The 24753-nt window shown below is 44.7% G+C and overlaps 1 protein-coding gene and 1 pseudogene across 2 annotated transcripts; both read right to left on the bottom strand.

Moving 5' to 3' along the window:
* Positions 1–150: 150 nt before the first annotated feature.
* LOC109764326 (uncharacterized) lies at positions 151–24753 on the bottom strand. Of its 2 annotated transcripts, none has more exons than XM_020323166.4 (32): positions 24473–24753; positions 23581–23668; positions 22316–22424; positions 22123–22221; positions 21565–21607; positions 20871–20942; positions 20685–20780; positions 20351–20584; positions 20099–20282; positions 19835–19946; positions 19659–19745; positions 19316–19454; positions 18295–18385; positions 18112–18174; positions 17914–18023; positions 17704–17811; positions 17345–17418; positions 16784–16859; positions 16258–16476; positions 15765–15836; positions 15306–15377; positions 15148–15212; positions 14962–15064; positions 14768–14899; positions 14507–14650; positions 10562–10669; positions 10428–10478; positions 2085–2162; positions 1889–2002; positions 1151–1347; positions 959–1028; positions 151–848 (listed from the first exon to the last, which is right to left on the bottom strand). In XM_020323166.4, the coding sequence occupies exons 1-32, from the start codon at positions 24557–24559 to the stop codon at positions 660–662; spliced, it is 3486 nt and encodes a 1161-aa protein (XP_020178755.1). In that variant the 5' UTR covers positions 24560–24753; the 3' UTR covers positions 151–659. The 2 variants fall into 2 exon arrangements, with proteins under 2 accessions (XP_020178755.1, XP_020178756.1); XM_020323167.4 differs by having other exon boundaries at positions 17704–17808; positions 24473–24734.
* Positions 12332–13819, bottom strand: LOC141023409 (uncharacterized; annotated as a pseudogene).

The following is a 24753-nucleotide window of genomic DNA, read 5'->3' as shown; positions in this document are numbered from 1 at the left end:
CTGCTGGTCATTTCGCTCGTGAGTTCCTGGCCAGAAGAAAAAGAAAAAAAAACTCAGGAATCCTAGGGCTCAGACGCTCAAAGTGAGCCCCAGCTGGTTACAGCGACACGCCGACACCATCTGCTTGTTCAGTTGCTCTGGAAGAAGACATTTTACACGAAACATCTTGGTTCACACAGGAGTCCGGTAAAAATCGAACATTGCAAAAGCAGGCCCCAGTGTTCAGCGTTTCTCGACCAACACAAATCATGCACCACACGGTGCCGAATCGCTTCTTCTAAGCCGTATCTCCATACATGTGGGAGAAAAGAACTGTTCCATTTGAGCAGTCGCAACAAAATGACCACCTTCTCCGTTTAAAAAAATGCCCGCCTTTTCTGTATGATTACATCGAGTCCCAACTAAATCTACACGACGATCTCATGTCCGGGCGTCCAATTCTCCACCGCCAAATGCAGCCAGACACAGATCCTGGAACGCGTCGACATGTTCCTGTCATTTCTGTTTCAACTATCCCTTCAACACATAACGGCGAATGTGTTTTCAACCTCTAACGCCAGAATTCCTGCTCATGGCTCCGCCACACATGAACTCTCCCACAACGGCGAAAAATCTTCTGGGGATCGACCAGACATCAATGCTTTCATGTCACTTTGCATCTACTTTATCTGCATGAAGCCCGAGACCTCACCTAAGAAAACACGGAGATTTTTCCGGAATTTCTGCCTGTTTGGCCGGTCAAGGGTGCTTGAGAGATTATTTGAACTTGTCAGGTTATGGAAAGCAAGTGCCAGCCTTGATTTTACAGTCGGATTCTGCTCTTTCTCAAGCAACTCATGGACCAGTCTCTGCAGAGGGAGACGTGATGAGAACACATAGCAAAATAACAAAAATTAAGCCTTAGTATTGTACTTGATCTGATAACTGTTAACCTATTAGAGAAGTGGTGAGAAAGGACCTGATATAACTCCTGTTCACAAAAAAGTAAAGGAAGCAAAGCATCTGCAGCAGAACCTGCTAGTTCCATTCTGCAACAGTCACATAGATCAGATATGTACAACAACAAATAAGGTAAGTGGAACAATATGAAGAAAAAAAATGAAGTTACAGGATCCTAAATCTATACTGAATGTAGACGTGGGGAGCTCACCTAAAATCTTCAAACAGAAGTAGTTGCAGGAGAAGCCTCAAGAAGTGACTTGATATGCTTTCCTGAAGTTTCCCATTCGATCCTTCAGATTCCATAACCTGCGAGCCAAGCCCTCCTCTGCCTCCAAGTCTTTCTTTGAAATGGTACGAGGCAAGGGCATTTACTGCTGTGAGGCACCTCTCAACAACATCGCCATCCTGCAACATGGAAAACACAAACCTAGCTATATCAGCTGAAGAATATAGACTGTATTTCAACATACAGAATGCACGGCAATGGCAATTGTTTCACATATTATATAGATCAAACAATATTTGTAGACATCACAAGTGGCACGCAAAAATACATCTGATTATTCATTGTAATTTGCCAGTTATATCGCATTTCAGAAAACAGAAGTTCTGTCCAGTCATCTTATAGCATACACCACATTTTCCATGATTTCAATACACTGAAGGCTTGCTCTGATCACCTTATATCAGTGCAAGAATGATTGCACATTTAGGTGCTCACAGTAGCAAATCAGAAAGATATAGAAAGTTGAGCATAGGTTCATAGAGAATCCAGATGCAAGCGTCATTGGTAGCAGAGGGTATGTAGGCACGCCATATAACCAAGCAAGGTCCAGTTGCTACCAACTCAGTAGGCAGTAGCTCACTGCAGTGAGTACTGCTGCTATTTGAAAATTTAAGCAAAAGTAGGACAAGCAGTAAATGCAGTTCGTGAAGATCCTCTTGCCTGATTACGCAGGCCAAATTCAAGACTACCAGTAATTCTTCCAAAAGCATCCCTGTTTAAGTGAGCAACCTTCTCAGGGTACACTTCCAACAAGTGCGACATAAGTACAAAATACTGCAAAGAAACCAAATTACTTAGTATCATTTGATTGCCATTATATTATACTAGAAGAAAAATGGAAAGAAAAAAAACTTACATCACGACTTAGTTTAGGGTACTTGAGAAGATCCAAAGATATCAAGGGAGTCACAATATCAAGACCAACATAGATGACCTGAAAAAGTAACATTTGAGTTATTTTCAAACTAAGTAAGTGTTATGGTCGGCATATACTACAGCCCAGGCAGTTAGGGGCCTGGCCCAGTTATCTTATCGTTATTAGGGGCTTAACCCAGTTATCGTATTTGGAGATTATATAAACTCATGTAAGGACTCGTTTGAAGTCAAGCAGAAGCAATCATATTTGCTCGGCTTCCTGAAGGGAGCCGGGAGACCTAACCCTAGCCGCCGCCTCCTGCGCCCTCTCTCTCTCGCGCGACGGCGCCCCAGCACCGGCAACCTCGCCTTCCTCCACGCCAAGCCCCCTTCCACCCCTACAACCTACGAACTAGACCCGGTAGGAACCCAGCTCCTACCAATCTGGTATCAGGTGTCTCAGGCTCGATCATGTCCGCGCCACTGCCCACCCCCTCCCTTCCGCTGCCGATCGCCTCTTCGTCGCCGATGACCACCCGCGCCCGCCCCCGCCGTGCTCACCCCGGAGGAGATGACGTCAGCGCTCCGGGACCTGACTCAGGCGGTCCAGGGCATCTGCACCTTCCTCGCGGGCCACTATGGGCTGCAGCCGCCCGCCCCCGTCACCACCATCACGGGGCCGCAGCAGCTCCCGTGGCAGCCGCCACCACCGGCGACCTCCGTCGCATCCATCATGCCGCTGCCGCAGCAACAGCAGCCGCCGCCACCGGCGATCTCGGGGCCGGGCCTTCCGTCGACGGCGCCCGGGGTGCCCATACACCAGGTCCGTTTTCCCCCGTGGCCATCTCCGCTACCGGCCTGGCTCGCCGGGTCCATCGAGCATGTCTACACGATGGCCTCAGGACAGCCGCACGTACTGTCACCGCCGGCGGCCGCCCCCAACCATGCAGTTCGGCAGGTCCTCGGGTGCCGCGGGTCCCTACGATGGTGTGGACGGGCCCCTTTTCCATGGTGGTACTCTGCAGCCCGCACACTCGGCGCCGTCGCCCTCGCGGTTCCGCGCGGATGACACATACCCGCCCGTCGTCCACGCCCAACCACCACCGAGATTCTCCAAGCTGGAGTTCGCGACCTACGACGGCACCGTCGACCCCCTGAATTGGCTCAACCAATGCGACCAATTTTTCAGGGGTCAGCGCACGCTCGCGTCCGACCGCACCTGGATCGCCTCCTATCATCTACGAGGCGCCGCCCAGACGTGGTACTACGCCCTCGAGCAGGACAAGGGCGGCATGCCACCATGGGAGCGTTTCCGCGATATGTGCCTCTTGCGCTTCGGTCCGCCTATACGCGGGAGCCGTCTGGCGGAGCTTGGGCGCCTTCCGGTCCTCACCACAGTGCAAGACTTCGCCGACCGCTTCCAGGCACTGGCCACGCCCCCGACGTTTCGGCTTGTCAGCGGGCTGAGCTCTTCGTCGGCGGCCTACCGGACCACATCCGCCTGGATGTGGAGATGCACGGGCCACAGGACCTCCAGACGGCCATGTACTACGCCCGAGCGTTCGAGCGCCGCGCGGTGGCCATCCAACAGGTGTCACCGCCCTGGGCCGCTGGGCCGCCACCCTGGCCGGAAGTTCCCGCGCAGGGTCGGCCTGCTCAGGCTTCCGCGGCGCCCCTCGCCGCGGTCGCGGCGCGCCCGTTCCGCCGGCTCACCCCGGCCGAGCAACTCGAGCGTCGCCGCCAAGGGTTGTGCTTCAACTGCGACGAGCCCTACGTGCCCGACCACATCTGCCCGCGACTCTTTTACTTGGAGGCTGCGGACTACATTGAGGAGGGCACCGCTGCCGCCGGGCTCGGCGACCTGCCCGCCCCAGCTGACGCGGAGGTGTTTGGCGCCCGTTGATCAGCTCGAGGAATTCTGCAAGCGCTTAACCGCCTTCCAGCTCGAGGACGACCTGTTCGTGCAGGCGGGGAGAGATGTTATGGCCGGCGTATACTACAGCCCAGGCAGTTAGGGGCCTGGCCCAGTTATCTTATCGTTATTAGGGGCTTAGCCCAGTTATCGTATTTGGAGATTATATAAACTCATGTAAGGACTCGTTTGAAGTCAAGCAGAAGCAATCATATTTGCTCGGCTTCCTGAAGGGAGACGGGAGACCTAGCCCTAGCCGCCGCCTCCTGCGCCCTCTCTCACGCGCGCGACGGCGCCCCAGCGCCGGTGACCTCGCCTTCCTCCACGCCAAGCCCCCTTCCACCCCTACAACCTACGAACTAGACCCGGTAGGAACCCAGCTCCTACCAGTAAGTAGTAAATGCAGTTAACTCTTGATGTGGACAACAGACCACACCCCTGGTTAAATGGTTAAAGTAAGACATGACAATTGTCCTTTAACCAGAACGCTTTTAGTATTTTTCCTACAAAGACTTTCCTTCAATAACCTCAATGTTTCTGGTTCAAGACATGGCAGATGTATGGCAACCATGTGTCTAATTGGGAGCTAAGCCACAAATACATAGCCTTGAATTTAACAAGGATTTCTTGATGAGGAACACTAGATGAGAAGAAAGAAAACACATGCCAGATCTGTTTGGCTACTTCTAGATGCTTCCACTCTAGTGTAGTATTTCTTTCCTTTTCTTTTCTATCCTATCTACTGTTTTCTAGAGTCTTCTAGTTGCGAGTAGCTATGAGTAGAATGGTGAAACTTACATAATGTTTTCTAGAGTATTCCAGCTATAAGTAGAAGTATGTGAAGGCTTCCCAAAGCCCTATAAATAGAGGTCCTCGCCTCTACTTTGGAGGCAGACTATGTACCCCTACCTATAATAGAACTTGTTGTTCTTATCTAAGATCTTGGAGTAGATCTTGTGCCCTAGGAGTTCTGGATTGAACTCTTGCTGCCCTATCAACCTACATTCGCCTCTAGAGCGATATCTAGCGCAGCACGTTGAAGCTGTTCCTTCAACACTTGTGCTGTACACATTGTAGCAGCAAGGTGGAGTTGCTCCTCCACAAACTTTGTGCTGCTTCAGGTGGTATCAGAGCCTCGTTGACCCATACTAGTTCTTGCTGTCCTCTTCGAGAGTAAGTTGCAGCAAGCAATGGAGCAATTGGAGAAGAGGATGGATGTTGCAAAACAACAAATCAAAGAGCTGCGTGAAGATCTTAATCGGAGATTTGGTCGGCTGGTTGAGATGATAAGAAAGGGTGTCCCCCCTGCTGCCAATGAAGGAGATTCATCTAAAGAAGATGTTCAACAAAGAAGGAGAGGTAATCTTGGAGCAAGACCGCCACAACAACGTGCTGTTCAACGTGCTTCAAGAAGGCCAATTTATGTTGAAGCTTCTGAAGGTGAAGAATATGACGATGCCCTTGAAGAAGCAGATCTCTACGCATATCGGAGAGCACCCAACCCTACATATGCAAGAGATACATACAAGGTGAAAGCTGAGATCCCAAGTTTTAATGGAAATGTTGACATTGAAGGGTGCCTGGATTGGTTATATGAAGTGGAGACTTTCTTTGAGGTCATGGAGGTTCCGGAAGATCGTAGAGTTCCTTTGGTCGCATACAAACTGAAAGGAGGAGCCGGTGCATGGTGGCATCGCGTTCAAGAGGAGCGCAGGCTGAGAGGAGAACCTCGTGTTAGAACTTGGCGACAAATGAAAGGCCTCTTGAAAGGGAGATTTTTGCCTGCTGATTATGACCAGATCCTATTTATCCAATTTCAAAATTGTGCTCAAGGAAATAGGACTGTTTCAGATTACATGGAGGAGTTTCTAAGGCTACAAGTGAGGTGCAACCTTGCTGAAACTGAAGAGCAACAAGTTGCAAGGTACATCAATGGTCTCAATGATGCTATTCAAGATCGATTGATGATGCAACAAATCTGGTCCGTTGATCAAGCACAGCTCTAGCCTTAAAGGCCGAGAGGTTTGTGAGGATGAGAAAGACAACTAAGGCCCCATATCCTCCATATCCTCATACCGAAGGCTCATCTAGGAGCCAACCTAATAGAGTGGAAGAAAAGACCACTCCACCAAAGACAAAACAGCCCATCCCGAAGCAAACTAGAGGCAAGGGTAAGGCAAATGAAGGCCCAAAGTGCTATAAATGTGGTAAAGAGGGACACATATCCAGCGGCTGCCCACTAAGGAAATTTGTTAACACGACTATCCATGATGGTGAAAGCGACGAGGAAGAATACGAATCTGAAGATGTAGACGGACAAGAGGTTTGTCAAGAAGAAGGTGAAGAGGTGGTATGTGTGATCCAGCGTGTCCTGTGTTCCACACCACAACTCGATGACACACAACGGAAGAAAATATTTGAGAGCAAATGCACGGTGAATGGCAAGGTATGCAAACTAGTGATTGATAGTTGCAGCTGCGAGAATCTTATCTCCCAGAAGTTGGTGGACCATTTAAAGCTTGAAACCCATGATCATCCAAATCCCTACACTATTGGATGGATCAAGAAAGGAGTGAATATGAGGATCACCAAACAATGCAACCTACCACTTTCTTTGGGTAAGCATTATCGCTCAAATGTGTTGTGTGATGTGGTTGACATGGATGCCAGCCATGTTCCTTCGGAGGCCTTGGCAATTTGATGTGGATACTACACACAAGGGCAAGGAAAATTCTTACTCTTTCATTTGGAACAAGAGAAGGATCATTATCTTACCAAACAAACCCGAAGGTAATACCTCTAAGGAGGAGGGGAAAACTATGTTAACTATCTCCCATACCTCTCATGAGTTTATGGAAGACTTGAGGGAGGCAGATTTGTGTGCTGCACTTGTTGTAAAGGGAGAAGAGCACCTGACTGTTGAAATTCCAGCAAAGGTACGTGGTTTATTGGCAGAATTTCAGAACATACTTGGGGAGCCACATGGCTTGCCACCGATGAGAGGAATTCAACATAGAATTGACTTAATTCCGGGAGCAAGTCTTCCTAATCTTCCACACTATCGAATGAGCCCAAAGGAGCATGGTATATTGAAGGAGAAAGTGGAGGAATTGTTGCAAAAGGGGCACATTCGAGAAAGTATTAGCCCATGTGCTGTACCAGCCCTACTCGCGCCAAAGAAAGATGGATCTTGGCGCATGTGTACGGACAGTAGAGCCGCTAACAAGATCACCGTAAGGCATAGATTCCCTATTCCCCGTCTGGATGATATGTCGGATCAGCTTAGTGGAGCAAGAGTGTTCACAAAGCTAGATTTAAGAAGTGGATATCATCAAATCCGTATAAGACCCGGGGATGAATGGAAGACCGCCTTCAAGACAAAGGAAGGGTTGTTTGAATGACTAGTCATGCCATTTGGACTCTCAAATGCACCAAGTACCTTTATGCACTTAATGAATCAAGTCCTTAGACCCTTCTTATCCCACTTTGTTGTGGTCTATTTCGATGACATCTTGATCTATAGCAAGGATGAGGATGAACACTTTGATCACATTCGGAAGGTGCTAGAAGTACTAAGGGAAAATGAGCTCTACGTCAACTTGAAGAAATGTGTTTTCCTGCAAACACAACTTCTTTTCCTAGGATTCGTCATAACATGTGACGGCATTCGTGTTGATGATTCTAAGGTTGAAGCAATCCGAGAATGGCCAACTCCTAAGACCATTTCTGAGGTAAGAAGCTTTCATGGCCTTGCAACTTTCTATAGGCGATTTGTTAAGAATTTCAGCACTATCATGGCACCAATTACCGAGTGTTTGAAGAAAGGAAAGTTCAAATGGGCAGAAGCAGATGAAGCTAGCTTCAATGAGATTAAACAAAAGCTATCATAAGCTCCTGTCTTGGTACTACCTGATTTCAACAAGACTTTTGAGTTGGAGTGTGATGCAAGTGGAGTAGGCATTGGAGCTGTCCTATCTCAAGAAAGGAAGCCCATTGCTTTCTTTAGTGAGAAGTTAAGTGAAGCTAGACAGAAATGGAGTACCTATCAGCAAGAATTATACGCCGTTTTCAGAGCGTTGAAAACTTGGGAAGTCTATTTGCTGCCTAAAGAGTTCATTGTTTATAGCGACCATCAATCCTTGAAGCATTTTAGAAATCAAAAGCATGTTGACCGCATGCTAGCAAGATGGGCAGCATATCTTGAGAGGTTTAACTATCTCATCGTGCATAAATCTGAAATAACTAACAGAGTGGCCGATGCTTTGAGTCGTCGTGCATGCCTCTTGACTTCTTTTGAAGCTGAACTTCCGGGCATGGGTCAAATAAAGGAGTTGTATGAGGGTGACGAAGACTTTGGCCATGTTTGGGTAAAGCACGCAAGGGGCCAACCATTAGGTGATGACTATTTGATGCAAGATGGATATCTCTTCAAAAATGATCGTTTGTGCATTCCAAGAAGTTCTCTACGTGACAAGCTGGTTAGAGAGCTCCATTCAAGTGATCTTAGTGGCCATGTTGGACGGGACAAGACTATCGCTAACCTGGAAGCTCGCTACTTTTGGCCACAACTAAAGAGAGATGCTGGAAAGTTCGTTCAACGGTGCCCCGTATGTCAGACCTGCAAAGGCCAAGTCCAGAACACAGGGTTATACATGCCTTTGCCTGTTCCTGTTGCTCCATGGGAGGACATTTCTATGGACTTCGTCTTGGGCTTGCCAAGAACAAGACGAGGAAGTGATGCTGTATTTGTGGTCGTGGATAGATTCTCTAAGATGGCTCATTTCATCCCATGCCACAAGACAACGGATGCTCATCATGTGGCAAACCTATTCTTTCGAGAAGTGGTCAGACTTCATGGAGTTCCAAGGTCCATTGTCTCAGACCGTGATAGCAAGTTTCTTGCTGCATTTTGGCTCACTTTGTGGAAGCAATTCAACACTGAATTGAAATTTTCTAGCACTGCTCATCCACAAACAGATGGACAAACGGAAGTGGTGAACAAGTTTTTGGGTAATCTGATCCGTTGCATTTGTGGAGAAAGAAAGGGGCAAATGGGATTTGGCTTTATCTCTTGCAGAGTTCTCCTACAATAACTCCAAGCATAGATCCACAGGAAGGAGCCCTTTTTCCATTGTCTACACTAAAGTTCCAACACATGTGGTGGACCTGGTGAAGCTGCCATCAAGGGGAAACTCAAAATCAGCATTGTCCTTTGCTGATAATTACACCGAGTTATTTGAAGAGATTCGCGGCGCTTTGGAAGCACAAAATCAGAAATATAAACAACTTGCTGATTGCAAAAAGAGGCCAAAATCATTCCAAGTCGGTGATAAGGTGATGGTCTACCTCCGAAAAGAGAGGCTGCCTTTAGGTGTTAAAGGGAAACTTAGGCAGCGAAGGTATGGGCCCTTCTCTATCATGAGGAAGATAAATGATAATGCTTATGTGATAGATCTTCCAAGTGACATGGGTATCTCCAACACTTTCAATGTTGCGGACTTGACTGTCTACCATTCAGAAGAAGCGCTCTATGAAGATAACTCGAGGGCGAGTTCCAAACAACCAGGGGAGAATGATGAGGAACACTAGATGAGAAGAAAGAAAACACATGCCAGATCTGTTTGGCTACTTCTAGATGCTTCCACTCTAGTGTAGTATTTCTTTCCTTTTCTTTTCTATCCTATCTACTGTTTTCTAGAGTCTTCTAGTTGCGAGTAGCTATGAGTAGAATGGTGAAACTTACATAATGTTTTCTAGAGTATTCCAGCTATAAGTAGAAGTATGTGAAGGCTTCCCAAAGCCCTATAAATAGAGGTCCTCGCCTCTACTTTGGAGGCAGACTATGTACCCCTACCTATAATAGAACTTGTTGTTCTTATCTAAGATCTTGGAGTAGATCTTGTGCCCTAGGAGTTCTGGATTGAACTCTTGCTGCCCTATCAACCTACATTCGCCTCTAGAGCGATATCTAGCGCAGCACGTTGAAGTTGTTCCTTCAACACTTGTGCTGTACACATTGTAGCAGCAAGGTGGAGTTGCTCCTCCACAAACTTTGTGCTGCTTCATTTCTTCAAGGCCATATTTCTGGTTCAAGTCCAGGATGTCCCAGCTGTGTCATTTCTTGCTGGTCAAATGCAAGCCCGTAGACAGGTGCAGCACTTAAAACTTTGCAATGCTCCAATTGCATAACTGTAAGTAAACGTTAATTGGCATATTGGTTACCTATCTGACCAAATTGTTCTGTGGTTTTGTGATCATGAGACAAGTAAATAGAGTTGGCTACCGATGGCAGAGGTGGACAATTTTGTTTATGGAATTTCCTAAAGGTGACCACTAACCACAAGTGCTAACAGTAAACAATCTATACTCAACAATATGTACAGTTAATTTTCTTAGAAGCAGAAAATACTGGAAAAACATCAAACGACGTACCTCTGCAATATCTGGGGAGCCTTCAATGTTGCTATCGGATAAGAAACCCACCTGCATTTGCCAACAGTGTCACTTAGTCATCCGGGGGATCTTCGAACAGACAATACACAACAGGGTGTAAGGGTGAAGGTTACCAAGTCCTTTGAGCAGATATTAGTTAAAAGCCGAAGCAAAGCACGCAGATCCTTGTACTTTTCGGATTGTGATTCACTTCGCAGAGTTGAAGAAAGCGAGAGCATTACCTAGGCAAAAGAGACAATAAGCAAGTCTTATAGAACATTCTCTCTAACATTGATGGCAACTACACTGTCGGGAAGTTACTCCCTAACATTGATATATCACAAAAGTATAGAAAAAAACAGAAGCTCATTTGCTTTGGTCCATATTACATTTGCCACAACAAGGTTTTTTTCAGTTTGCAGTAAGTAACATAAATTTGACGAGCGTATGCAAATATTTACTGTCCTCACACATGTTAGAGATAATCTTGAGTTAGTATTGTTTGTCAAGTAGCATGTTGGTTACGTGATTAGTTACGTGATCAACACGGCTGGCTTGCACGTCACATGGCAGTATTAGTTTGAGTTTGGTTCATGTCCGTGTAGGACAGGGTCTAGTACGTTTGTGTGTAGGAAATTAGTGTCCAGATGAATAGTACTAGTCCGTTTAGTAATAAGTGTCCGCCAAGATGTTGCACTTGCCGTGTGGGTCTTGGAGTTGTGTTTAGGTCGGTTGGTTCTGTATATATATACAGGTCCGACTGCGTGAGTTTTGTAACACGGTGTAAGAAAAACAGAAAATAAAAAGAGGGAAAAGAAAGGCACGACACGTGCCTTTGGCCAAAGTTTTCTGTGCGCGTGTGTTGATCGTGATTTGATGTGATCGATCCTGTGGCAAAATTCCAACAATTGGTATCTAGAGCAAGGTTCGAGTGAAGCTGCGCTTGCCCCGGGGTGGCGATCTACTAGCGCCCCGGGGCGGGCAATATAGTCGCGGTATGGAGCGACGGATGAGGAGGATCAGGTGATCGTCGTTCGGCGGAGCGACAAGGAGGGAGACGGCAGGCTGTCGTCGGCAAGGCGGTGGAAGAAGATCGTTGATGGGGGAGGTGGTGCTGAGGTGCGGCGCTGGAGCTCATCAAGATCATCGTCCGGGGGAGTCGGATGAGTCAAGGAATCCTGCGAGTTTGCACGGTTAGTCGTCGTTGCGTTGGTCAGTCGTCGTCGTCGTCATGCCCAAGTGCTTGTCTCTGCGAGAAGGCGTTGAAGATGAAGCGCATCCAGGTCGTCTATGTGTCTCGACGAGAGGACCAAGTTCAAGTATGTGGGGGCGGTAAACCAGTGAAGGTGAGTCTCTTCAATGAGGCCATGTCTCTACATGAGGCTGGAGTGGGCGGTGTAGTCCACGGGGTGGTGTGATCCACAAGGAGTCGGCATGTATCTTGCTAGGGTGGATGGTGTAGTCTACCAGGTGGTGTTTTCCACAGGTTACTAGCGAGGTGGGTAGTCCAAGGCATATTTGAGGTGGTCCGTAAATTCGCCAAGTCAAAATTGGAGGGGAGATTGTTGCAAGCAACCAAGCCAACAATTTGACTTGTCGTGGTGCGAGCGGATGAGTCGACAAGGGATGAATCGTCGACGAGTCAAGACTGGAGAAGCACGGAAGACAAGAGTCAAGATTAGGGAGAGAATGTTAGAGATAATCTTGAGTTAGTATTGTTTGTCAAGTAGCATGTTGGTTACATGATCAACCCGGCTGGCTTGCACGTCACATGGCAGTATTAGTTTGAGTTTGGTTCATATCCGTGTAGGACAGGGTCTAGTACGTTTGTGTGTAGGAAATTAGTGTCCAGATGAATAGTACTAGTCCGTTTAGTAATAAGTGTCCGCCAAGATGTTGCACTTGCCGTGTGGGTCTTGGAGTTGTGTTTAGGTCGGTTGGTTCTGTATATATATACAGGTCCGGCTGCGTGAGTTTTGTAACACGGTGTAAGAAAAACAGAAAATAAAAAGAGGGAAAAGAAAGGCACGACACGTGCCTTTGGCCAAAGTTTTCTGTGCGCGTGTGTTGATCGTGATTTGATGTGATCGATCCTGTGGCAAAATTCCAACAACACATTATCTCCAATAGCACAATGATTGTTGACAATTTGTTCCCTTTAACTACATCTGGAAACAGAACAAACACGGATCTCCTGCCCCCGCGTCACCTTCCTAGGGCGTCACAGGTGGCGACCCGCCGCCGCCTCCTGGTCCCAATTCGCGCCCCTCCCCGAGGCTCTGTTTCCTTCCCTATCTTCCCCCATGTGGATCCCGTCCTCGTCAAGTTTGGCTGCCCGGTGTTGCATGAAGCCTCCTCCAGCACTGCACAGTGCATCCTTTGGCGCCTCTTCCCCAGATCTGGTAGGCAGAGGCCCACATCCGGCCCTCCCGGGTGAGGAGCTCGCCACCTCGGCACCCTCCGGTCTCCCTCCCTGTCGGGGCGACCTTGTGGCACCTCCGGCGCTTGGCTCCCTTCACCACGGTATGGTGCTGTCCCTGGAGGTCGGGGCCATGGGCTAGAGGGCTGCGATCTCTCGTTCTCTCGCGCTCTATGGCCGTGGGCAGGCTCCGGCTGCCGCAGTGCCCCGGCCTGGCTGCGTGTCGGGTCTGGGGGCATGTAGGAGAGGATTTGGGTGTGGTGACTGCAGCCAGGCGGGCTGCGATCACCGTCCGTCCACTTGTGTGCCGCTGTTTGGCCGTTTCAGCCCAGATTTGGGGGCTGCAGAGGTGTTGCAGGTCCAGTAGGTGGCGTGATCTACGGTTGGATGGAGACCCTTGTTGCTGCTCGGGTGGGTGTCGTCTGGATGTCAGGTTGGTGGGGTGATGTGGATCCTTGGATGCCAGAGCAGCGGCCCCGGAAGGCGAGGCTGCGTGGATGGCTTTACGGCGAGCAAGCGAGGGGAGTGGTGGCGGGTGATCCTGGTGTTGTCATGGCTTTGGCAGTGGCGGCCTCCGGTCTTGGTCTAGAGGCCTCGAAGCAGTTCTCCCCTCGGGTTGGGTGGCGACCTTGGTACCCCTTGTGTCACGGATGAGGCTCAGAGCGAAAGCTCCGCGCTCCGTCGCCGGTGATGCCTACGAGTATCGTATCCCTCTTGGGGGCATCGTTGTGGGTCCCCTCTCCATGTCAGGGCTCCGGGCGAAAACCCGTGTATGTCTTCTTAGGCTTAGCGACTGCGGTGCGTTGTGTCGTCTCCCTCTTGCAAGTGTCTTCCTAGAAGCTCAGGTACCTAACCGTCGCGGCTCGTCGGCGTATTCAAGCATGCTTTGATCCTGGTGTGAAGCTTCTTCGATTGTGGCGTGGGGTGGCCTCGTTGGCCTCCTACCTTTTACACATGACCTCGTTGTCACCATTCTCGGTCCTCACTGTCCATTGGCAGGATCGGCGCTCTGCGGCCTGGAGCAAGAGGGCAGGCGGACCTCTCCGGACATAGCTTGGCGGTGCAGTGAGGCGCGGCTTCAACCCAGGTTGGTAGTCTCGGTTGCCTAGTGTTGGGTCCGGCTACTCCTGTTCTCTTGCTCGGCTTTGAGCTGGTGGCATTCTCGCTACTTTCCTGAATGTCGTTTTTTATTTTGACCTGATTTGCAACAGGATTTCCTCATCAGCTTGTATGACTCGGCCGTTTGTGATTTATATATAAAGCGGGGACCAAGCCTGTTTCGAGAGAAAACTACATATGAAAAGCCCAAAGCAAATCCCCTCTTCCAAACCTTCCCTAATGGCATGTTTGGATAGATAGGGATTAGAGCCAATCCTTTTGTATAGGCTAGCTCTAATGGAGCTCTATCTAGAAGCAAAAGACCCGACCCAACACAACAATGGGCACATGCCGCATGTGCCATGCAAACATGGCAAAAATGTATGGAGCAGGCGTGTGAACACAAACCACCTTGTTAAACATGCACGCGTGTGTATTTGAGAAAAAGGAATGTTCTAAACATGCACGCGTGTGTATTTGAGAAAAAGGAATGTTAGCAGCATCATTGTGGAGAAAATTTTCTGGCACAGAATAACACAGTAATAAGAATTCCTGTTCTTACCTTTCCAATATTATGAGAGGAGTATATCTGGAGCAGGCGTAAGCAAAAGCTCATCAAAACTGATGTCTCCTTACCATCCAGGAATACAGCTTGACCATCAATGAAGTCAACCACGAACTTGAGTATCATGTATATGACTTCAGACTAAAAAATAAGAAACATTATTCTAGGATCTTCAAGGTTCAAATTCACATGTCTAAGCATGATATGATTTTATCTAAAAATAATTGATAGGATGCATCAACAGATGAGCTACAATACCTGATTTTTGTACACCTCCAGAAGAGTCAAGAGTGAGTTCATCACAGTATGACCCATCTCAAACAGAACCTTTTGAGTGCGAGGCTGAGTAGCTCTAGCAGCTCCTCTTAGCCGTTCCAATAGGCAACAGACCTACAGTTATTTCCCATTATACTAGCCTCAAAGAGCTTAAAGCAAATAACATGCATACTCACCATGTAGATAACATCTGGTTGATGTGCAACAGATTTAAGATCACTCCTACTAGCATTTTCTACTAGGCATCCTGCGACTGGTCCCATGAGGTCTCTCAAATACCTTTGTCAAACCAACACAGGCTATGTTAAATCTCACATATTTATTCATTATAAGATAACATACAGCAGCTCAAAAGGGCTTACTGCACAGATGCTTCGGGATCTTTGATGCAGGAAGCTGCACATGCAAGTGTTTCTGCTAGAGATCTCTGTGAAGGTGTGGTAAGTAGTAACAAAAGCATAAGGTCTTCACAAATGAAAGCATAAGTTAAAACTGCATGGTGAGTGCATATAACACTTACCTGTAAGCGTCCACTCAATGAAAATAAAGAACGCCCACTTGCAAAAGCCCTTGTAAGGTCACGCCATGAGTCCTAAGAAGGTATAGTGTCATGAAACATGAAGTAAGAGAAAATGTTTGTTAAAATGTTAATAGTATCACAGGGTTCATATTGCCAAGTTTTGCCAGTCTTCTAGAGCCATGACAGATTCAGCAAAACCAACAACAACAAAGGTAGCTTGAGGTGCATCCACTTATACGAGCGTAAAATCCACTCTCACTATTACTATTCAATGGTATGCTGAGGAGGAAAAGAATCTACAACCTGCACCAAGGGACGTTTGGCTAAAACAAGCAGGCTATACCTATGGTGATAGAAATGCTACGAACATTTTTACCATGTGCAACATAATACTACAGAGCATGCAAATATTAGTATGATAACATAGGTTGTAGCTGTGGACTTGGATTTTGGACTTACCAACTGAACAACATAAGCACATGTGTGTTTCCGTCGAACAACTGAAGCAAGTAGTTTTTGGCATGTAAGTGTCTGATAACATGAAACAAAGCAACAAATTAGGGATATCCTTCACAGCAGAAAGATGATTTTTACATGTCAGCCCTCAATAACAAATACTCCTTTTACTCACAAATTCTGTCACTGTTGGAGGTATGTTCAAAATTAAACCTCTTGCCATTTGGAAATGTTTCTAAATATTTGGTATTTAGCATTGAAAGCATGAAAAATGAACAGACGACTATACTTATGTAGTATTAAAGTTGTGTTAGAACTAACATCTCGGAGACAATGAAAAGTCAAAAACATCATACACTTCTAAATTTTGCACAGGCTTGTCACCGGTAGTTATTATTTATTAACACGGCAAAACATATAGGCATGCAAGTGTACACGCACGGGTAGACACAAAATTATGCAGTCTTGCGGGTTGATCAGTAAAGGTGAAGGTTACCTGCAGCTCAATTTCGCCCTGATATGTAGTAAGTGCCACCATTGACATGAGAACAACAAAATCAAGAACAAGCTCCCCTTGGTTATTGTCCCACGCAAAACTGTTTAGCAATTTTCTAGAATGCTGAGATCCATGTCTACCCACACTGTCAATTTCTCTACTCACATCAAGCGGTACTAAATAGGTTGCAACCCATCTGGCCAGGAACCAAATCACCGCCTACCAACAACCACAAACAAGTTAGGGGAAGTTCATTGTCTTAAAAAACGACAAGTCCAAAAATGTATAGAACAGCTATCTAAAGAATACAAAGTCGACGGGCAAGATGAGATATATTAGTACTTGTAGTACAATAAGTAAACTAGATAATATCCCTTAAAGACAACATAAACACTTACGACCTTTGGGAATGGAAATAGCAGGTCCAACGAACTGTGCATAGCAAGATAATAGTATAACCCTCGTCCAAAGCAAAAATGGAAATAGAATAAGATGAAGGTGACAGGTAACAGTACAAAAAAAGTACCTCCATGAGCCGGGGACTGAAGTACCTCCCTCTAATTCCTGGGTCTAGACATTGCCTTGAAAAATTTATTATAGACCTACATAGACAAAGAGAGTCAACAGATCATGTTGTATCGCAATCCCAGTAGCTTAAATCTTGGACAGATAGGCCTAAATTTACATTACCAATGAAGTGGATAAAAATTCCGGTTATAAAACACAGATATTTAATGTGAGGTCTTAATAAATATGCTTCTGAATACCATAGAAGCCTTGTCTTACCTTGGCCATGCGGATGTTTTAACTTATTTCTAAAATTTAATTAAATGATAGATATAGTTGCATAATAGGCAAAGCATTTGGCGTTATAACTCGTGAAAACAGGAAATATAAGTTTTAGGACCGCGACTCAGTGTCAAATATTTCTATACTATATGACAGAGCTAGCATTTTTCATAAATCAAAACTGGTTCTGAAATTCTTACATTGCTGACATATACATTAACAGGTATAAGATCAGCAGTTTAACGTTTTCTACCAAACAGGTAGCTCTGTCAAGCGACCAATAGGCAAAGATTATTACCATGACAACGTAACTACAGGATGTTGAGCTACTTCAACTACATTGGTGAATCCCGCCTGCAAAGCTTCAGGAATCTGTAAAAAAATAACTAATAGTGAAAACTTTGAGAGTTATGATATTTATCTTAGCTGATAGGAATAAACACAATAATAATATGTAAGAGCACAGTGCATTCAGTGCAGCATTTTATGTTTTATACAATATACGTAATGATAAATCGAGCACCATATGTTATAAGAACTGAAGCCTCTAACACAAGTTTAATTTGACGATTGCAGGAACTATGAGAAGATGGAACTGCAAATAGTTTATAAAAAATTGAAAACACAAGTAAAAAAAGGAAGCTTTGAATTATTTACAAGCAGTGTTTCTCCTTCGCCTGAGTCAGTTAGGACATGACTGGTAATCAGCAACAGCCAATACAGCTCCTCCAATGTTCGAGTGGGATCATTTTCGACATCTCTCTGCTAAGAACAGTGTTACACATATCATGGAAGGAAGGTTATTATGGCAGGAACGCATAGGTAGTTTTGAACCAAGATAAGGCAAGATGAAGCTAACAAGGAGACCTGACTTAGCCGTGCAAATCGCTCAGAAAATAGTTGCTCAAGAAAGGGTATGGTGGTGTCAGCAGCTGCTCGTGCAATCAGAGCATACAAGGCCAACTGCTCATCACGCTCTGGACCAAACAGTACTTCATTAGTATAAGGATTCCCAAAGAGGAGGGTGCTCGGAATAGGAAGTATTTATTAAGAAATTCAACATACTTGAAACAGAAACATGAAAGTATTCAGCATCGTCACTATCCTCAAATGCAGAATCAGCAGCAGCTACGTAAACGAAAAGAAGTGCAGTCAGTATGCAGCAGGAGATGAGAACAGCAGATGAAATACTCTCTATGCATAAGTTTCAATGTCTTCGAGGGTAACTTCAAATGAAAAGGTCTGTACCCTTCAAATGTGACTCCACAATTATCTTAAACAAATTTGAAGCTGCAAGTGCTCCATCAGCTGACATAGGACTTTTATCAGCACAAGCTTCCTGTGTATAAACATGATTGAAATGAATCCTATGCAGTAATTAATGGTTATAATTAATAAAATGGCAGAACGACTTATATTAACCAACCGAAGTACCTAATCTCGTTATGTATATTGGACAGCATACAATAAAAATCATGTGATAATTAATTTCGTTTTCCATGTACCAAATAAGGTAAGCCCTTTTAATCAGCAAGCAAATCTGAACCCAAGCACTTCCATGCCCCATGCTGCCAAGGAAATTATCGATAACAATCAAGCAGCTTTTATTTCCCTATCGGAAGGGAATATGCGGCTATGACATTGCCAACAGGGAGTTTGTATCTTATACATAATCAGGTATGTGCTCTACAAAGTCAAGTAAATTATAAAGCACATAGAATCGCCAACTTTTCAAGGGAAGAGATGCTACTGTTTCCATATAAGTACATATACCAAAGTCTTTTCAAACAAACATGCACATACCTTTACCAAACAAACATGCATATACCAAAGCATTAAGCTATTCTAAAGAGTAATACAATTATCACTCTAACCTCTTTCCCGTGAAAAAAATAACTCCTCAGTGCTGCTAAGTGATGAACAGGTGATAACCAATCACAGTGGTCAAATTCTCTGCTCTAACGTGCACATTGAACAAAAAGGATTTATGTCATAATTTAACATGCATAACTTGCGTTTGATCAGGGAAAGACTTGGCGGCAAATGATGCCCGATAAACATTAAAAAAATCTTGTGTGGACCTAGAAGACGGAGCCATAAACTTCATTGGAATAATATACGTGACTAACAAGTAGAAAAAGAAACATCATCACTAGCCGACAACCATATCACAAAGAAATATTGGACAGAGATTAGGAATGAGCACTAGATTAAGGAAGTTGCATAAAAAGGTATACAAATAATGTGAAGCACAGATCAATGACAATACCCCCAGAATAACATTCCATGTTTCTAACAATATATCTAGAGCATCTGAACCCCATGTTTCTTCTTCATTCTGGTTATCCAGAACAGACTTGACAGCTTCGGATGTCAAAGCAGAAAGCAGGTTAATTGTGCCATATTGCCTGCAAGCAAGTTCATATTACAAGAAATTAGTAAGTCAAATCTATCTGGTAAACAAATGGTATGAACAGAACCCTGAAGCTTGAAGCTACTAACAGAAGTGACTTTTCAATCTATTGTGTGTTTACTGATACAAAAGATAATCGTTGAACTTACGCTGTACTGCCTTATAAAAAAGAACAAGAAAAAAATGTGCAATAACTAACCTTATCGATTTCAGGAGGTTGTCAAAAAGTGAGCTACTAGTCAAAGATGCCACCGAAAGCAGGACATGGCAACCATCTATGAACTCACTGCACAAATATTAAATCATAATTCCCATCAATATTTCTTAATGTTTGCTCAGATTCAAGGAAGATCATGATCATAGTTCTTGCACAACCTTTCACTTCCTCCATTTCGAATTGATTCCGCAATGACATTCGGAGGTTCAATCCACAAGATAACAGCGGATAGTATGTGCATAAAGTGTTCAATTTGTGCATCTCCATTATCTGAAAACAGAGGACAAGGAAGTTATTGAGATGATCATTAACATATTTTGCTCATTTGCTGGTTGAGATAACATTAAGCAGCTTTTCATGAACATCAAATTTGTACAACATGGGAACATAAACAAACAATGAGTATTTGAAATGCAACATACCATTAGGAAAAACAGCGCCTGCCAGGGAGCATAATTGCACTATGAGCTGTCTGCAAGAGACAGCAATAGGAGAATCACCCCATAGTGTATCATACGAGTACTTCTGACGCAGGGTAGTATAGAAGTTCAAAACCCAGGTAGTATGCGCACTTGATATAAGAATATCAGTCCATAAAGACCCTGGCTACAATAGAAAATGTAACCATTTATCAGGTGAACTGAGCAAAGAAGTAAATAGCTCAAAGACCGTACCTTCACCAATGAACGTTCGAATTTCCTCAGATTTATGGCATCGCTCCTCAAACCAGATTTTATTTTGGCATCTAAATTCTCATGTTCCAAAGTTGGCTTGAAGCTCCAGCTTAAAATTTGAAGCATGAGGCGCAATGCCGCCGAACATGCTTTCTCCTCGGGTATAGTTACATTTGAATTCAAGATTTTGTCTGCGGTATTGAATACAGCAGCTTGTGCCCAGCAATAGAAGTCCTTGCAACAGGAAATGGCACGTTAGAACAATGATAAAAGCAGTTTAGATGACATGGCATAGCCGACATTATTCTCATGTGAAAAAAAAATATGGTTCCACCTTCAGAAACTTCACTTCAAGTGACAATTGGCATTGGTCATGGAACTCCTTAGGCAGGCCCATAGAAGAAGCAGTTGAAGGGGAAAACTCTGAAACCTAGCTCAAACATGAAATTTGATTCTGACTCAGTTGGAAAGGACAAGAAATTCGGAGAAGCAAGCACATCAGCCTACATGAACAGCATACCAATGTTTCTAAGAAGTTGATCCCAGCAAACTGTCGATTAGGCCCGTGCATGCCCTGGATGGACTGTTCAACCTGAAAATGGTATCAAACAGTAGGTCAGCAAACAAAACGAATGGGAAATTCAAATGATTAAAATTGTAAGACGAACAATTAATACAGAACACAATTATGAAAAATAAAAACATAGATTCGGCAACCAATAAATACTAGTGGGACTGAAAGCTCTATGTTTGCTTATGAGGGTGAAGTTAAACACTATCTGAATCATCCATCTAACCGTCTATACCAATTTCGATTTCGATTTCTTCCTGTACATATAGTTCAATCCAGCGTTGCAAATTTATGAGAAAATGAAATTTGGATGTCCCTAGTGTAGAGAGATCCACGATTGCCAAAAGCCAAACAGCTTAGGCTATACATCATTGTCTATTTAGCTGGCCCAAAAATATGCACAGTAGGATACTCTGACTGTTTTCTTTCAAAAATATAATTTTGCTGGCCCACGTATGAGTTATACCAAATTACCTATTTCAATTTCTTGCTGTACATGTATTTCAGTCCAGCATTGCCAATTTATAAAAATATGAAATTGGATGTCTCCCGTTTAGAAAAACCCATGACCATAGAAAGCCAAAAAACTTAGGCTCTACATCATTGATGAGGCTGTAGCTGTACTGTTCAGCGAAAATTATACCTCGAAGAAGATGGCACCTTTTTCTTGGTCCGGAAACTCAAGCCTGCAAAGCATGTATTCCATATGAAAACATCTAAATTTTGAGTGTCAAATCTTCAAACAGTCAATTGCCTTGAAGCACACTATAGAGCAGAAAATTCATTTGAAATAAAATAATTATCTATATACGCATGCTCTTGAATAGCCACCTTTTTTGCATCTAATCATCATGGATGATATCGTACAACCCAACCACCCAAATACCATAACTCTTGATGCAGACATAAGCTAAATAGCTAACTTTTTTTTACTAGCAGGAATATACAAGTATTCAGTCCCTTATTGCACCAATTCCTCTTTTACGAAGGCTGCATCACTCTAAAAAGAATCATAACCAACCCGACAACCCAATGAACGAAAAAATATGCACAAATGGATATTTATGCAACAAATAAACAGATAAATAGAAGCTACGACTACGAAGATGTTAGTACAAAGAGGCATAGTGCCATAAGCAAAAGATACAGGCGACTACACTGGCATGTGGCATAGTAGTAAGCAGAAAAGTAAAAAACTAACCAGCCTCTTTTTAGTAACCTAGCTGCCACAGCAGAAACTTTTGATTGCACGTAGCCATCAGGGGAACCTGTATGCTCCATAACGTAGTTCAAACAATATCTACAACATTAGGAGAACTATATTAAACACAAGCTTCTTTTGTTGCAATCATCGCACATTAAATACAAGCTTAAAAAACTCCCCAAAAACTCACAGTATTAGGCTTCTTTTGTTGTCATCTGTTAAAATTCCCCACTCCCTTATTGCAGCATCACCAATTGCTCCAGCAGCTTGGAATCTCGCATTTGGCATTAGGGATGTCTCTGGGAGAATCATAGAGGAAAATTGTTAATTTCAGCTGACTAAGGTTTTAAATGGCATAATAGAAATATATGTCGCTATGTACCCCTGTAATTCTATAAACTTCTTTAGATTTGGACGAAACATGGATAGATTAGTTGCTTTGATCATTGAAGCAACAATATGCATATGACAACCTTGACTGGAGAATGTCAATTTTACACACAAATACAATTAGACCCCAGCTTGTTCATTTTAGTTTCACATTATTGTTGATTTGGTATGACACTTCAAGCCAACTAGCACCCACTTGACTTGAGTCTTTTCTTAGCAAGTGATATACTCCCTCTGTAAAGAAATATAAGAGTGTTTAGATCACTAAGTAGTAAGTTAGCATAGTTTCCAAAGACCAAAGATCTTTCAGAAATTACACGACAAGTGCATTTCTAGGGAACTACAGAGTACACACAAAAAAAAAAAGGACAAACCCAGTGCTAGAAGCTCCCACGCCAAGTGGGGTCTAGGGAAGGAACGAGGCAAGCCTTATCCCTGCACGGTGCAATGCAGAGCGGCCGCGTCGAACCCAGACCTCTTGGCACAAGGGGGGAGTACTTCACCACTGCGCCAGGCCTGTCCTTCTAAACTACAGAGTACACAAAGCCAGCAAAAAATTACATAAAGCTTAAACATAGCATTTTATTAAAAAGAATGGTAATAGACATATTCTCAAAATGACCTTGGGCAACTCGAGAAACATAGAAACCTAGAGATTCACAACTTCAGAAACTTGGATTGCCATTACATAACAAAACAATCTCTCTTCCCACTAGATAAATTCACTTTAATGGTCAATAGATTTACTCAAATAGTAAAGTGCAAGTACAGCTGGCATAAGCTAATCACAGGAAAAACAACTGACAGATGAATTTATGAGTTGGTCTACAAACTGCATTTGAAGATGAGATGGGGGCATTTGCAACATTTGTTTCAGTTGATTCTCGTTTTAAATCATATAAGAAAGAAAAACTGTACAGGACAAAGGTTACATAGACAGATAATCCTGCTGATATGAGAAGTCCTAGGTCCTACTAAGCAACCCACATCCAAATTGAGGATATCTTTAGCCTTATAGAGAATTGATTCCAGTTCTTTGATGTGTGCAGCTAAACAACAGCGTACCAAGAATAAATCTGCATGCTTGATAAGGCATCAGAGATGAATGGAGTGAACTTAGAACTTTTTCCGCTTCAGCCGGATTCATGTGCACCTGTGAAAATCATGCATACGTCAAAAGATTATCTCCTGAGTAAAGTTCATGGCAAATGGATGAAACATCTATAGCAAGGAAAATGGTTCTATGCTCATTCAGTGTCCCCTGGGATAGAAATCACATACTCAAAATCTATAATAGCAAGAAAAAAAAACTCACCAAAGTGGCAATTCTATAAAAAGGGATCCCCTCGCCAGATCACCACGGAAACACCGATTATCTATAATGTGTGTTTTCTGTTGGTACTTGCTGGACCTTGTGCTCGGTGGTTGCTTTATTTATAAAGCGGGGCGAAAGCCTTTTTCGGTATACCAATTGTAAGAACTCTCGCTAAAGACCAGTATAACCTTCAGTGCCAACTGAACTGTGCCTTTGCTTTTACTTGATTAGGCATCAGAATATCTCACCTGACTAAATAATTCAGAGGCACCGAACCCCCTAAATTAAGCAACTAACTCTAAAGCACCTAATCCTCGTCGACAACGCAGTAAAAAAAAGGATCCCCTCGCCAAATCCGCACGGGAACACTGATCAGCAACGCGCAGCAAGCACTGATCGATGGTTCAGGGAGGAGAAAGAAAAAATGCCACAGCATCTGCGCGAACCAAGCACTTCCTCCATCAAATGACGTCAAGGCACAACAAAGTCGAACAGAAGCCCGCTGCCCACATGCGGGCCAAATCTACACCGAGACACCGACGAAATACAGAGCGCTAGCCGCGGGAAGGGACAGAGACGCTGAATTTAGCAGGGCGATAACGTCGTGAGCGTCCGCAGCAGCGAGCTGGAGAGGGCCCTGACCTGGATGAGGGAGCAGGCCTGCTCGATGGCGAGCATGGTGGCCTGGAGCTGCTGCGGATCGGGGACGCCGCCGGGGAGGCCCTGCATGGCGGCGGCTACTGCTGCTTCCGATCGCAGCGTCTGTATGCTTGCTCTTGGGTCCCGGCGGTGGCCTAGGGCTTCAGGCCGCCAGCCGTGGAGGAATTTGGGGTGGGAGCGAGGCGGAGGCCGAAGTGGAGAGCCGAGAGAGAGAGAGCGGCTGATGATGGTTTTCCTTGGGTTTGGGGCCGAACAGAGGCGAC

This window comes from Aegilops tauschii, chromosome 1 (genome assembly GCF_002575655.3).
Source record: "Aegilops tauschii subsp. strangulata cultivar AL8/78 chromosome 1, Aet v6.0, whole genome shotgun sequence".
Taxonomy (NCBI): Eukaryota; Viridiplantae; Streptophyta; class Magnoliopsida; order Poales; family Poaceae; genus Aegilops; species Aegilops tauschii.
Note: the sequence above shows the minus strand (reverse complement) of the source record. Positions and strands in the feature narration are given on the sequence as shown.

What these genes read in the sequence shown, in the direction of transcription:
- LOC109764326 (XM_020323166.4), bottom strand. Translation starts at nt 24,559, where the DNA reads ATGCAGGGCCTCCCCGGCGGCGTCCCCGATCCGCAGCAGCTCCAGGCC. An exon ending in TCAGTCCCCGGCTCATGGAG is followed by an intron (nt 16,477 to 16,783) that starts GTACTTTTTTTG and finishes GGTTGTTGGTAG; the next exon opens with GCGGTGATTTGGTTCCTGGC. An exon ending in GATCCCGAAGCATCTGTGCA is followed by an intron (nt 15,065 to 15,147) that starts GTAAGCCCTTTT and finishes GGTTTGACAAAG; the next exon opens with GTATTTGAGAGACCTCATGG.